This window comes from Lytechinus variegatus, chromosome 2 (genome assembly GCF_018143015.1).
Source record: "Lytechinus variegatus isolate NC3 chromosome 2, Lvar_3.0, whole genome shotgun sequence".
NCBI classification, from domain to species: domain Eukaryota; kingdom Metazoa; phylum Echinodermata; class Echinoidea; order Temnopleuroida; family Toxopneustidae; genus Lytechinus; species Lytechinus variegatus.
In genome coordinates, this window is record NC_054741.1 from 35723882 (window position 1) to 35738178 (window position 14297).

The 14297-nt window shown below is 36.4% G+C and overlaps 1 protein-coding gene across 1 annotated transcript in view; it reads left to right on the plus strand.

Annotated features, from left to right (window-relative positions):
• Positions 1 to 8153, plus strand: part of LOC121407965 — a 44649-nt gene extending 36496 nt beyond the window's left edge. The window contains exons 9-14 of the mRNA XM_041599243.1: positions 43 to 324; positions 666 to 724; positions 3841 to 3953; positions 5580 to 5809; positions 6235 to 6445; positions 7492 to 8153. Of these exons, the coding sequence (XP_041455177.1) occupies positions 43 to 324; positions 666 to 724; positions 3841 to 3953; positions 5580 to 5809; positions 6235 to 6445; positions 7492 to 7564 (968 nt within the window). The 3' untranslated portion in view covers positions 7565 to 8153. The remainder of the gene's footprint in view (positions 1 to 42; positions 325 to 665; positions 725 to 3840; positions 3954 to 5579; positions 5810 to 6234; positions 6446 to 7491) is intronic.
• Positions 8154 to 14297: the final 6144 nt, after the last annotated feature.

A 14297-nucleotide genomic window follows, 5' to 3' on the forward strand; every position in this document is an offset into this window, starting at 1 on the left:
AATTGAATTTCGTTTGTTCTTTTCATCAAACGACGCGAATAGCACCAACCACGACCCCCTCAACCACCACCCCACTACCGCAAACAACTCCAGGGGTTACACAAGTTCCCACAACTACCACACATACACCACAAGCAACAACTGCTGCTGCACAATCGCCCATGTCAACACGCATGCCCACAACAGAAGCACCTTCGACACCTAGTACTGTCGCTACAACAACGGAACCGCCATGCACATTGACTTGTCTGCATGGCGGGAGACTGGATTCACGTCAGTGTACATGCAACTGCCTTTCACAATACCAGGGAAGCCGGTGCCAAAGTAGGTTTGGACAAAGATTTATTATCATTCATAATGGTCGTATCCCGGAGAATTATGTACCTATCGAAACCAATTAACATTTTAAATTAACCTGAAATCTCAACATGACTTACGATGATATTGAGTATAGAATGGGCGTGGCTGTCCAGTGCCCTTCTGATTATGGTAGTGGTTTTGGATCACCACCCGAATGCTCGACGAACTTGTTTTCTTGCCATTCTTAAATCCCCTTATTCGCTAGACTCCATGAAAAATAATTTGTTAATATCACCCTCCTAATTCTATCTCCACCCCTTTTTTCACACCCTTCCAACCCCCTTCTCGCTTTCACTTTCTCGCAGATTTAAAGTCTCAGGTCCGGTATGGGGTAGAACTCACCATTGCTGCAGATATAAGCATTGTAAGTCATTGCTTGAAACACATTCATTTCTAATTATTATAACATTTTATGTACAGTATACATTTTATTTATTCGTGTGTATTCAATGATAAGGCGAAACATTTTCACCAAAGACATAGGAAATGACTTGAATTTGAATAAAGTAATAATCATAATATCTGATAAAATATTGTATGTGAATTGATAAAAATGTATATTATTTTGTGAATATCAGATTTAAGTGATGTATTCCTTTTTAATAATTAATAACATTATGTTGAAATAATATCTGACAAAATATTGTATGTGAATTGATAAAAATGTATATTATTTTGTGAATATCAGATTTAAGTGATGTATTCCTTTTTAATAATTAATAACATTATGTTGAAAAGCGTCGTGAAACGTTAATGAAGAGCACTCTATAAAATGACTTTTGTATATTTATTCATTATATTTTGAAAGTGACTGGGTAATATTATTGCCTTGAGAGTGATCGTAGTTGTTCCAGGCGGTCGCACGAAATCAACACCGGAGGCGCAGAAACGTTGTTAGCGCTATAAACCACTGGCGTAAATCCGTGTTGATGGGTGGGGGGGATGACTGAAATATTTTTGCATTTTTTTGCAATCATGTTTTTAGATATGCAAGGAATTGTCATTGATATGTCCACACTGGCGTTCCGTGGGTCACGGCATTGTGGGGGCACCAGCAAATTTTTTGAATCACTGAGTGAGCGCGCGAAGCGCGAGCTGAATTTTTATATTCACACCTAAAAAGGGACATTATGATACAAATTTATGTAATCATGATAGGTACCTGTCTTGCTAAACAATGCAAGCTCGAAGCACGAGCTGAAATTTTCGTATATTTTGACCCCAAACAGCAAGATTTTAAGGAATATATTTTAGGAATCCATTAAGAGTATGCATATCTCACCATAGTCATCTAATGCGAGTGCCAAGCGCTTGCTGATTTTATTAGAATTACATCTGAACACATGAAACACTTTTTGTAGTCTTTGCAATCATGATTATCATACGCATCTCACCAATCAAATATTGCGAGCGCGAAGCGCGAGCTGAAAATTTAGGTAATTCAGACCTGAAGTGGGGCATTCTAAGGTTTCTTTGTAGGAATTAACTAGGACCATATAGGAATTTCATTAACCAACTTGATGCGAGCGCGAATTTTGGAAGAATTTTGGAGGAATTCATGAAGAGCAGACATATCTCACCAATCCACTGGCCGCTTTTCACCAAAATTGCAGCAGATCAATGCGACTGGAACGGCGTAACGAACGAAAAATATGCGAAGCTTTGGAGCGGATTTCTTTCTTTTTTCTCGATAAGAACAAAATGCTATGCCTTGGAGCGGCTTTCTTTGGTTTTTTTTTCTCGATAAGACAAAAATGCTATGCCTTGGAACGGAAATTTGGGTGTAAAAATGGGGGTCCCCTCCGCGGCACATACCCACTATGCATTATATACTGAGTGCCCCCCCCCGGGTATTTCGTTTGCAAATGGTGAACTGGAGTTTGATCCAATAATATTGTTTTATTTGTTATGCGGTATTTTAGGAAGAATTTTCACCAACAAAACAATTATCTCTTGTGATTTTTTTTTCATTTCTTCCGTAAAAAGTGGGGGGATGTTTGTACAGGCCATCCCCCCTTCTCGAAAAGTGGGGGAGGGGATATATCCCCCCATCCCCCCGGGATTTACGCCAGTGGCGCTAACAGAGCGCTGATGTCAAACGTCCTTAATCCCGACCTTTCGTTTAAGGACGCGCACGCTTATTTGCGACGGTAGTTGATTTTGGAAGAGACTTTTGGGCCCGTCGTCATGGTCGTAAAACTCTGTCCTGCAATGCAAATTGTGTGACATGAGATTTTTTTCCGTTTTGCATCTGGAACAGAAACATTCAATTTGCGTTTCCTGTGCAAAATTCTGGTTGCTACTATGGTAACAGCGATATATCCGATTTAGGACGACTTTCCAAATCCAAATTTGCTTCCTCCCAGAGCTCGAGAGGCCGCCCGGGGGCCCACTTCCATTGAATGGTGGATACCATGCGCGACCACACGTAAAAAGGGAAAGAGTGGGTAAGTACGTTACGTACAGGCCTATGTAGCGTTATAAGGCTCTGAAAAACAATGATTAAAATACTGAAAAAAAGGGATATATTTCCAATACTTGTAGGGTGTCACAACCCAAATACTTGTTAAGAGACGCATTTTCAAAATCTGGAAAACACTTACATCCCTTGTTTAGGGTGCTTTTTGAAACCCCATGGTCGCGCCTGGTATCCACTCATCAATGGAAGTGTACCCCCTCCCCGGGAAATCCCCCATTTCCCCGATGCTGTGTACATGTCAACTCATGCGAAATGGTTCGGCTTGAGAGTTGATCTGACCCATGATATCAATTGCCAGTGATCCACCAATAATGCACATTAAATGCAATATCGATTCGATGGACTGTAATGATCTATATCTAAGCTCTAATTCGGTAAGTTTTTCCTTACTCAATATGTACTCGATTTGTTTGAAAAACCACTTTCTTATCCATGTCATAACCTACATTTCGCATGTCTCCAGCCAGCTGGAGTCATAGCCATGATACAGGTACAGTCCCGCCGCGAGCTCAGGCAGGAAAATGGCATGGCATGCTGGTAACGTAGCTTTGCAAACGAAAAGCAAGATCTATAGGGCCTGTAACACAAAGCTTAGTAATGATTGTAGAACAGTTTTCTACGTTTGATTGTATTGACTGTTATGTACGATCAATCTAGAAAATCGACTCTATGATTAATCGTTAAATTTTGAGTTACCCGACTCTAATCTCGCGTTGTAGAGGTTTGCGAAAGGTGCCTATTGTCAAATCTGAAGGAACACCGCGACAGTCGCGGGGCAGTCCCGCTGCTATGGCTTTCCTGGCGATAGGTTGCGGAGTTATAGCGAGGCGACGTTATCTCGGGGTAGTTTATTGCTGGTCCGAGAATTCACACTTAAAGCAACACCGCTACAATCTCGGGACAGTCCCGGTACAGTCGGACGTGTGGCCAGTGTGAAGACAGTAATTTCGAATTCCTCACTGATTCAAATTAACAAAAAATGCATCTTGTCTTTGCTGCAGTTCCCACGAATTCGCGATCTACTTTTTGCGGTAGTCAGCCGACTGGTCACAGACGTCTGTAATGGCGATAACTTCTACCCCCTTTGTTGCCCAGGAAGTACCGGAAAAGATGCGTAAGTATTATATCATGATCATTGTTTACCCCGATGCTGAGAAAGCCCGTATTGTTCAGGGGCACTTTGATTAGTTACAGACCAGTGTTCCTGGTAACTTTGCCTCAGAATACGAGGTGTGATCCCGGGTGTGACTTCACGATGTCATGACAACCAACCGGCTAGTTCTAAACTGAGTCGCAGCTGCACGATTGTCTATACACATTTATATATGCAAAAATGGCGATGTGTTTTGTCCCTGGTTGTTACCATCATTCTGAGAGTCATAACAGGCGCCGTTTCATAAAGCTGTTCGCAAGTCAAGAGCGACTCCAAGAACGACTGGTGATCCTTTCTTGTTAGTGGCAAATGGTATAATAAATTGGCGATGGTTTAACGCGTATTTAAGGATCACCAGTCGCTCCCAACTCACGAACAGCTCTGTGAAACGGCCCCCGGGTTCCTTTGTTTAGAACCAGACCGCCATGACACCATGGCAAGTGGCGTCATCGCTTCGGTACTCTATTATGTTAACTACTAACTTATATTACTGGAACCTTGATTTTGATTGACTGCTTGGCCCTGCTAGCATGGTGCCATAATTGGCAAAGTCAAGGTGACCATAATAACAGTTCTTTAAGAAATAAAGTTCCAGTGACTTTTGAGTACTCTTTTTGGGGACTTAAACAGAAGAGGGACGCAACAACCAAGAATGCAGATAATTATATTTGGCTATTCTCGTGAAGTGATTTCTACTCATAATGTGAATTTATCTTACGAGCGTTTCAAAAGTTCGGGTCAATATATGCGATAGATCCACTATTTTCGCAATGATCAATACTGTCAATGCCGAGCACTTTGATATCTCTTTAAAAATGCAAGGTGGTTGTCAACCATTAATTGGATTTTGAGGACATTCCAAATATTCAGGCCAAGAGATAGATCAACATGTTCTGCTCATTTCTCAAATAATTATTTCGGTGTAGGGGTTATGCCTATATCAGTTCAGTAGCAACAATAATATGTATATCGGTCTTTTATACAAACTGCACTGTAACAATAATTCAAATATTCGTACCACAGCATTGGAGATATTCCGAATCCATAAGGGGAGTTAGAAACGGCAAGTACAAGCTGATGCCAAAAATGTAGATGTTAAGTAGTACTTATTTCAACACCAAATAAAGAAACCTTACTCACTCATAAGGAATGCTTAGGGATTTAAGACCACAATCCATCTACAAATTTAGCAACCGTACGTCTGGAAACTAGGATCAATGCGAGCGTTCATTAGGAAATAAACTTGAGCACCAACCACGTTTTTATCTTTGACTGTCTTCTTAAGAGGGTAAGATGATGACCATGATTCTTTTAAGATATTGAAGCTTCAGTCAGTATGTTTGGCACATTAGTGAAAAACAAGAACCTCATTTGTTGCAATCTCAACCACTCTATGTCACTCAGTCCCGAAGTCGACACACATGCTTCGACTCTTGTGTGCCAAAAATTTCTTCTTTGACAATGATGTTGAATATTTCTAATTATAATTTTATTAAAAAATATTCAATTGGCTAACTAAATAACACGAATGAAAAATAGTTGGCATTAAACGTTTCCTCCTTCTTCCACAACCTCCATACATCACAGTGACCTGACATTGAATTATGTCGACAGTAGCCACGTGTCCGTTGCAGATGGCTACCCCGAAGAGCGCCCTCAATACGACCCAATAGAAGCCTTCGCGGTCATGCTGCTCATAACGCCCCCAACACCAAGTGATCTTTGCATGGAGAACTGGGCATTTGGTCGAAAAAGAAGAGATGCCCAATCGCAAGTGATAGTACGGGACAAAAGGCAGACAGAAACTTCTTCGGAGGGTATGTTAACAACATTCTTATATTGGATAAATGCTTAGGATTAATGATAATAATAATAAAAAATAGCAACATACGCACTTTTAGGGTTAGTGGAAATAAACAATACTTTGGTTGATATGTGTCCGACCGACAAAAATGGTAAATATCAAGCAATTTATAATTTATGATACTGACCGTCTTTATCTATGGTTCGGGCACATATTCACAAATCTATTGGTTATTTTATTCCTTTTTCGAGTGTACTCATGAACTGAGGTTCAGAAGGCCTCCTGAAAAAATAACCTGGATTTGTACGTTCACTAATCCACCATTTGAATGTAAGTTAACAAAAACCTTTTATATTTGATATAAAGATTCATGTTTCATTTACGTGGTAAAATAAGAACAAAATAATCATGTCTACCTTTGCTTTGATCACATTCTAGGTTACTTGGGCCAAGGAGCGCTGTATGAAGCAGTCTCTGCTAACATCGACACCATTGCAAATGAAGTCAATGTGACGGTCTTGGAGGTGACCAGGGGTGCCGTCGAGGAAGGTGAAGTTCTGTTAGAACTCCAATACGTCCTCATCATCATCATTGCCATCATCGTAGCCCTGGCCATCATCTTAGCAATCATCACCATTTGTTGGGGAAGGTAATATTACTTTTTGCAACATACTTTTGAAAACCAATTATTCAACCACGTATTAGTGAAGATGAAACGGTAATTTTGGGACTGATCTATTGCACATTATAGATGTATTATTTAATTGAGTGCGAACGATCATTTGAGGCAAAACGACCATACGGTTGATAAATGCAGGTTGAATTTAAAGTGTATACCAATAAGGTCACAATCATTCAGGTCTTAAAGACCATGAAGACATTTCACACATTAAGATGTCGCCCGTGGTATTTTCACAAACTCTTTACTTTGGTATAATAATCAGTGGTGAGTCTAGCTTTTTACTAAGAAGGGGGCTTGACTAGTTTAGTCTGACCTAATGGCTATGAGCTGTGACGTACTACGTCCTACCCATCCCCCCGTAGATCGCCATCAAGGCCCACAATCCTGATTGCGCGACCCTTGTCAACAGATAAGGGAAATGGTTTTAGGTGGAACCCCTTTGTGGGGGGGGGGGGGTAAACCCCTCACCGACTCAAAGGTTCATAAATTATGATTGGTTCGAGATCCGAACTTTTTAGCCAACATGAATGATACAATTTCTGCCTTTGCTACATATTAGGACATTTTCACTTAGCAGCGTACGGAACTAAGTGAAAATAACCATTTATTTCGTACGGAAAACGTCCCACCAAATCATACTTGTCGGGTCATATACTAGACTTTTGTTATCTGTGCACTCTTAAAATAGTAAGGCGAAAAATGCCCCAAAATTTAAGCAACCCTGGGCAACATGCTGTTCACAAACCTATTAGTTAAAATCTGCCCAAATTGGGTAATAAAACGAAATTGGGTAATGAATTTGCTCAACTGGATAATAATTGCACAGAAAATACATATATATTACCAACATACATGTACATTACCCAACTCAATTAACAGTATGTTGCCCAACATTTTTAGTGTGTGTATTTTGAAGATTGATGCATGTAGAAGTGTATAACACCTTGTAACTGGTATTTTTTTCATATTCTGTATTACATAAATCCCAATCTATTTGATTTCATTATCTTCAGGAATACTGACTCCGCGAAGAAGAATTCAGGAGGAAAACGGAAACCACACACCCTATCTAGCTCACAGTTTTAGCATAAGTCTATAATAATATCCCACCTTCAAGTATAAGAATACTAAAATTAACTTTTGAAAAGTATAGGTAAATGACTCATCGTATCAAGAAAAGCACGTTCTATTATTATAAACCATGAAAGTATTGCAATGTATAGGAGTTCATTTTAATAGTAAAATAGTGAAAGTGAATGATTTAGGTCAACACAGGGAGCACTTGAGAAAAGAGATTCTTTTAGTATGATTAATAAACATTTACTCTTTTTCAATATTATAATTCGCCTTAGAATGTGCACCGTGTATTCGAAGAAAAAGTTTGCATGGTATAGATCCGATGTGTTCACACCTCAGTCATATTTAACTCTTAAATGCTAACATAGGATATAATATGCATACGCGACATATTTTAGGGCAGACACATTTATATAGTATGGTAATTTATGGGAATAGTGGCATGGTTTATGGGGGTACTTACCAGACCTGAAAATGGGTTTTAAACCTGTTCAAGAAATATAAACTTCAATAGTTGACTACTCGGTTTTTTCACCTTTCTTGATTCTTTTCATTCACTTATTTATATTACTCTACCATCTGAATCTCCCTTGATATTTGGATGGAGCAAAATCACCGTCAGACCCTCGTAAGGTTCTGTAGGTTAAAGGTCAAGTCCACTTCAGAAAAATGTTGATTTGAATCAATAGAGTAAAATCAGACAAGCACAATGCTGAAAATTTCATCAAAGTCAGATGTATTATAAGAAAGCTATGAAATTTCAAAGTTTCGCTTATTTTGAACAAAATAGTTATATGAACGAGCCAGTTACATCCAAATGAGAGGGTCGATGATGTCACTCACTCACTTTTTCTTTGGTTTTTTTTATGGTTTGATTATACAATATTTCAATATTTACGAATTTGAAAATTAGGACCTCCTTGCCTGAAGCACAAAATGTAAAAATAATGGAATTCCACGTGTTCAGGGAGGAATGAAACTTCATTTCACATGACAATGACGAGAAAACAAAAATATTTAATATTTCATATAATAAAATACAAAAGAAATAGTTTGTGAGTGATGTCATCAGTTCCTCATTTGCATACGAACGAGATGTGCATATATTAACTGTTTTGTGAAATGAAGCGAAACTTTTAAATGCCATAACTTTCTTATTTTACATCCGATTTTGATGAAATTTTCGGTGTTATGCTTGTTGAATTTTCTCTTTTTATTCAAATCAATATCTTGTTGGGGGTGTACTTGTCCTTTAAAATCCAGAGTATTTAACATGGTGAATGAATTTAGACACTAATGAAAGGAAATCTGCTCACACCTAGAGTGCAACTGTGACATATTTTGAAAACAGTGTTTTATTTGTTATATATTGTCTATTCAAGTTGAAAAAGACTTTTCAATCATTAACGTTACCAAAATAATAATGATCAGAGGTGACTTAATACGAGGATATATTTATGTTTTATTAAATCATTTTTAGACGAAAGATTTTTTCGTGATCAGGCAACTATGTTTTGGATCAATATTCTACCATTGATGATCAAATATAACATAAATATAACACTAATGCGTAGCTCATTTCATCCTGAATCCAAGTATCGAGTCTATTCATTTCGTGAACAGTTCTAGCTGCTTTTATTAACAAATCGATCCTGACATCCCAAACTTGACGGTTTCTTTATTATCCATCATCCCATGAAAAGAGAAGTTTAATATATCTTCTATTATATATATTTACATGTGAAAGTGATGTCATGCGCGCGTCTGATATGTATTTGCTCTGCTTTTTAATCATGATTGATGATTTTGCCCTTTTTTCAAACATCGACTCGCTTTCCGAGTCTATCATAATGATTCTTGTAATATGAAATCGCAGGACAAAAGTGTTTGATATGATTCGTGATTGAAATAATGTTAAAAGCATTATAGTTGTTTGCTGAATGTGTAGCGCTCATTTGTGGATGTGCCATATTAGTATTCATTACATTTATCATGTTTATGGGGCGTGCATGGATGAGCCGTGGTGTAATGGTTCTGACTCTCGCCTTGTGAACAGAGACATACAGTGGTGCTCAAAAATTAGTGGACCCCACCAGAACATTAAAATGTTTAAAGTGTTCAAGTTCTGCCATATTTTACATATCTAATTGTGAAGTCAGGTGAAACCTTACATTCAATAAGGTTTGTTCCTCTGGACTCACCAAACATTGTACAAGTAGCGCTGTCTACATTCAACACTCAACATGAATGAGTGCATTTTGTGGTAGGGTTCACCAACTTTTAAGCACAACTCTGGCTGGATTGACGTAATGCTAATTCGAGAGAATAAATAAGTGCATCAAACAAAATAGAGATGGTGGCTTTCTAGATATTTTGAAAATTAGAGTAATCAAAATATATTCTAATAAACTCATGCATTTGTACAAGAATATCAAAGCTCGTCAACACATACACGATCGCTATTTGTGTATGGGTAGGAAAGGAAATTAAAGGAAATTAATAAATATAGCTATTCTCGAATATTCAAACAGGGTGGCCTGATCAGCATAAAAACATACAATATATGAAAAACATAGTAACCATGGTAACAGGACATTATGAGATACAGAAAAAAAGAACAAAAGGTAAAAATACGAGAATATGTTGCGAGATGCAAATGGCAAGATACATAATATAAATATGCACAACACAAACATTAAAATCTGGTCTTCCCCAAGGCTCTATGATTATTATGATAAAGACATTAAAAAAGATGAGTGATTGTTAAAACATAAGGCAATATATTAACAGTACTAATGTACACTGTTAGAAAATTTATCCTTAAACTAAAAGAAGTTCCTGCAGCAGAGTCTCGAGAACACCTGTAATCTTACCAGATTGCGTAATCTTACAGGAAATTGGTATTTGGTGTTGTAATCTTACAAATTTCCTTAAATAAAACACTCTTTTCCCCTTTTTCTAACAGACCTGTTCTGTTAAATTGCAGAAAAATTCCTGTTTCATGAATTTAAAGAATGATTCTGGTATTGCTTTCTGCAAAATCTTCTTTTATTTTTCTGTAAAATCAGGGTTTTTTAACAGTGTAAGGTTGAGAAAATTACAAGTATGGAGGTAGAAAATAAAGTTCAAGTCAGCCATCTCAATAATCAAACTGAAGGAGAAATAGTGAAACTAAGACGCAAATAAATAAAACTGTAACCGAAGAAGTCTGGTAGTGCACTGTTTAATATCTGGGCTGCTTTGCCTCAGCTAAAATCAAATCATTCTATAATTTACATAAATATTTAAATTAGAAATAACAACCAATCAAACTAAAGAAAATGGAAGGATCGAACTAAAATGTAAGAACCCAATTCATAAGATAAACCAATAAGGAATGAGATGAGATGACAAAGATGTCTGGTGATTATGTAATAATGGAAGTAGAAACTAAGGAGTCAGGTGAGGGATGGAATGAGTGGAACACCTGAATAGAGAATAGAGAAGGAATGAAGATGACAAAAGAGAGTTGGAGGAAAGGCATTCAGAGAAGAATGAATGAATGACAACTGAATATAATTAAACTCATATAACCTAAGTTCAGACTGCAAGGGCAGTGCTGAAAAGAAATGCAAATGAATTAAAGTCTAGACAGAACAGAAATGTAAAACACCTGAAGAAAACAAAGTCAAAGGAAATAAACAAAATAGCAAAATGACAGAATAACCATCCTACACTAATAAATTTAATTTTGGAATAAACAACCAAGCAGAAGACATATAATTTATATAAATATATGGAATATACATATACATGTACATAAATATATGGAATGAAGTGTGAAGGAATAACAGAAAGACAAGAAAAGAATAGAAATCATGATTTAATAAGTGTATTTTAGATGAGCATAAAAAGCGAAAGAGAGATAGAAAGGGAGGGGTTGGAAAATGTGTAACTTCATGGAAATAACGAAATAGAAGGGAAGGAAACCGAGTAGAATGAAATGGAAATGAAAGGAGTTATAATATAGAGAGGTAAATATCATGGACATAGTAAAGGAAAATGAAAGAGATTGATGAAGATGGTAGTGTATGCGTGATACAGAACGGTGATACATGATTGACACGTTTACGAGATTACAGAAATTAATATGAGGATCGTTAATTGAAGAGATGGATATTTCATCACGTGATGAAATAAAAACCAACTATCGAAAAGACGTCAAAGCTATCAAATATGAAAAATGAGTTAAGCGAACTGTTAGGGCAATTTGCACATTGAGCATGGTACGAGAAAGATTTTTTAATTGGCATAAGAAGAATACGGAGATACGGGAATACAGATTGAGATGAGAGGAGAAATAGGTGACAGGTATTTAGTAGTCTGCAGGCACAGACCCTAATTGGAACTTTGATCAACAAGTGTGCCTCCACGCAAAGACTAGCACATGCAAAACCAGCTATTCCTGAGCGATAGGGCCTTCAGTACACAAGGCATGAGTAGGCTGCAATTCAGACCCATTACTCGAGTGAAGGGTTTGCACAGCAGACTAGGTATTACAGAGAGAAAGGATAATACATATATATACATATATATATATATATATATATATATATATATATATATATATGATAAGTTTACTATTACCACTAGCTGTTAAGTTGTGAATATTAAACATAATGAGATGAGGCGAGGCCAACTCAACAGATGACGCAGGACACCAATTATTTGCTTTAGCTTTCGTCTTTTAATTGAGACTTCTTCAGAAGCGTCTGAAAAATATAAGGAGATTGATATGCAAAACAAACTTGGATGTTGTATCTCCTTATATTTTTCAGACGCTTCTGAAGAAGTCTCAATTAAAAGACGAAAGCTAAAGCAAATAAATGGTGTCCTGCGTCATGTGTTGAGTTGGCCTCGCCTCATCTCATTATATATATATATATATATATATATATATATATATATATATATATATATATATATATATATATATATTATATTATATATATATATATATATATACATTTGGAGGTGAAGTGGCTTGACCGGATGGATAATGAATTAATCATTTGCCTTCAATTCATTTTTTTTTCATATTTGCAACTTACCAACTTTTCCATCCGTTGATAGTTATTCGTTGTTCTTTCTCGTTCTGAAAATGAATGTTAAAACAAATAGAAAACAAATCAATAGCAATGGAGAGGAAAAATAGAAAAAGCCGAATTACATTAGAAAATATAATCTAAGTATGAAGCAGTTCATGAATCATCATTATGGCTTGAATAATGTATACCGAATTACATTTTCTGCGTCAGAAATAAATCAGATGTTATATTGACTCTCCATTAAATGTGTTGACTCATGTTGGCAATATTTACGGTTGGTCATAATGGATCTTTTCTCACGGTCCAGCAAAATTGAGATTGACTTGATAGCAATTATCTGTCCCGTGATTAGTATAGAAACCATGATTCCTCAATTATCAAACTCGAACAATAATTAGCTCTGCTCCTCATCACAGGCAGGGGTGGAGACATGCAGTTCTGACATATCCTGTAAAGTTTGGGGTCAGAGGCTTTCGCGTTATGGAAAGTATACTCATCAATTGATATATGATCTATATTATGATGATCATCATTCATCCAGACATTCTAAGTTGAAAAAAGAAATTAAGGATTTACATATAGACATAGCTACATACGCCAGTGACTAAATATTTTTGCCCTAATGATATAACTTCACCCAAGATTCTATACCATAAAGCATTATTTCCGGGTATAGGACTTTATCCTTCATAAAGGTCAATACATGCAGATAGGTAAAAAAATCATATATGGTTAGGGTTAGATCTGAATGTATAGGCCTCTAAAAAATTATAAAATACTCTTATTACATCCAGATCATGGCGACAATTTTGATATTCCATCTCTATCTCTTTCTCTCTTTCGTCCTTATTTTATGTTTAATTTTATGTGTTGCATGAATTAACTTTTAAATATGCTCGCATTATCTTACTGTTACCTGTTTTGTACGGATACCTGAATAAAATGCATTACCGTGATTGAATGAATAAATAAAAAAATAAATGAATAAATAAATAAATACAATACGATTCTATTGATTTTTGTAATCCCTATACATTTAGGTCTGTAAAATTAATACGCGGTTCAGTATTCCTAGTATTTATGAAAAGTCTCTCAAGAATGTCCTTCTGTACATAAACATATTAAAAACCTATTTGTTTCCTCTCCTAAATCCTATTTATATCATTGTCATTACTTGGAGAGTAAAACTATTCTTTATAAAGCGCTTGCCAATGTTAATATGAAAAAAAACCTATACAAATGCTAAAATGTATGTATGTATGCTCAAGTAGGCTATGTTGTAAATGCTGGACAGTGTTTGTACACATTTGGGTAAAACAAAATGAAACATCACCTCGAATCCTATACCCCCCTCCACTTTCCACAATTAGCCTATATACGGTCCATTTACACGACTCGTTGATTTTAGGCAGGGTCATTATTTGTTGCTGCGGCGTTCTATTCTGCATCATGGTAAAGTTTGTATATAAAATATTCTTAACATGCTAATCAAAATGTACCTGATAAAAAGATTTAAAATCATATAAATTCTATAAAAAACTCACTATTTTAAAGGTGTCTTATGTGCAATTCATGCTGTAAATGGGACAAAATAAATTGCAGGCGAGGGTATATTAGTCTTTTTAAAACCATGAACCTTTACCTGTATTTTGTGA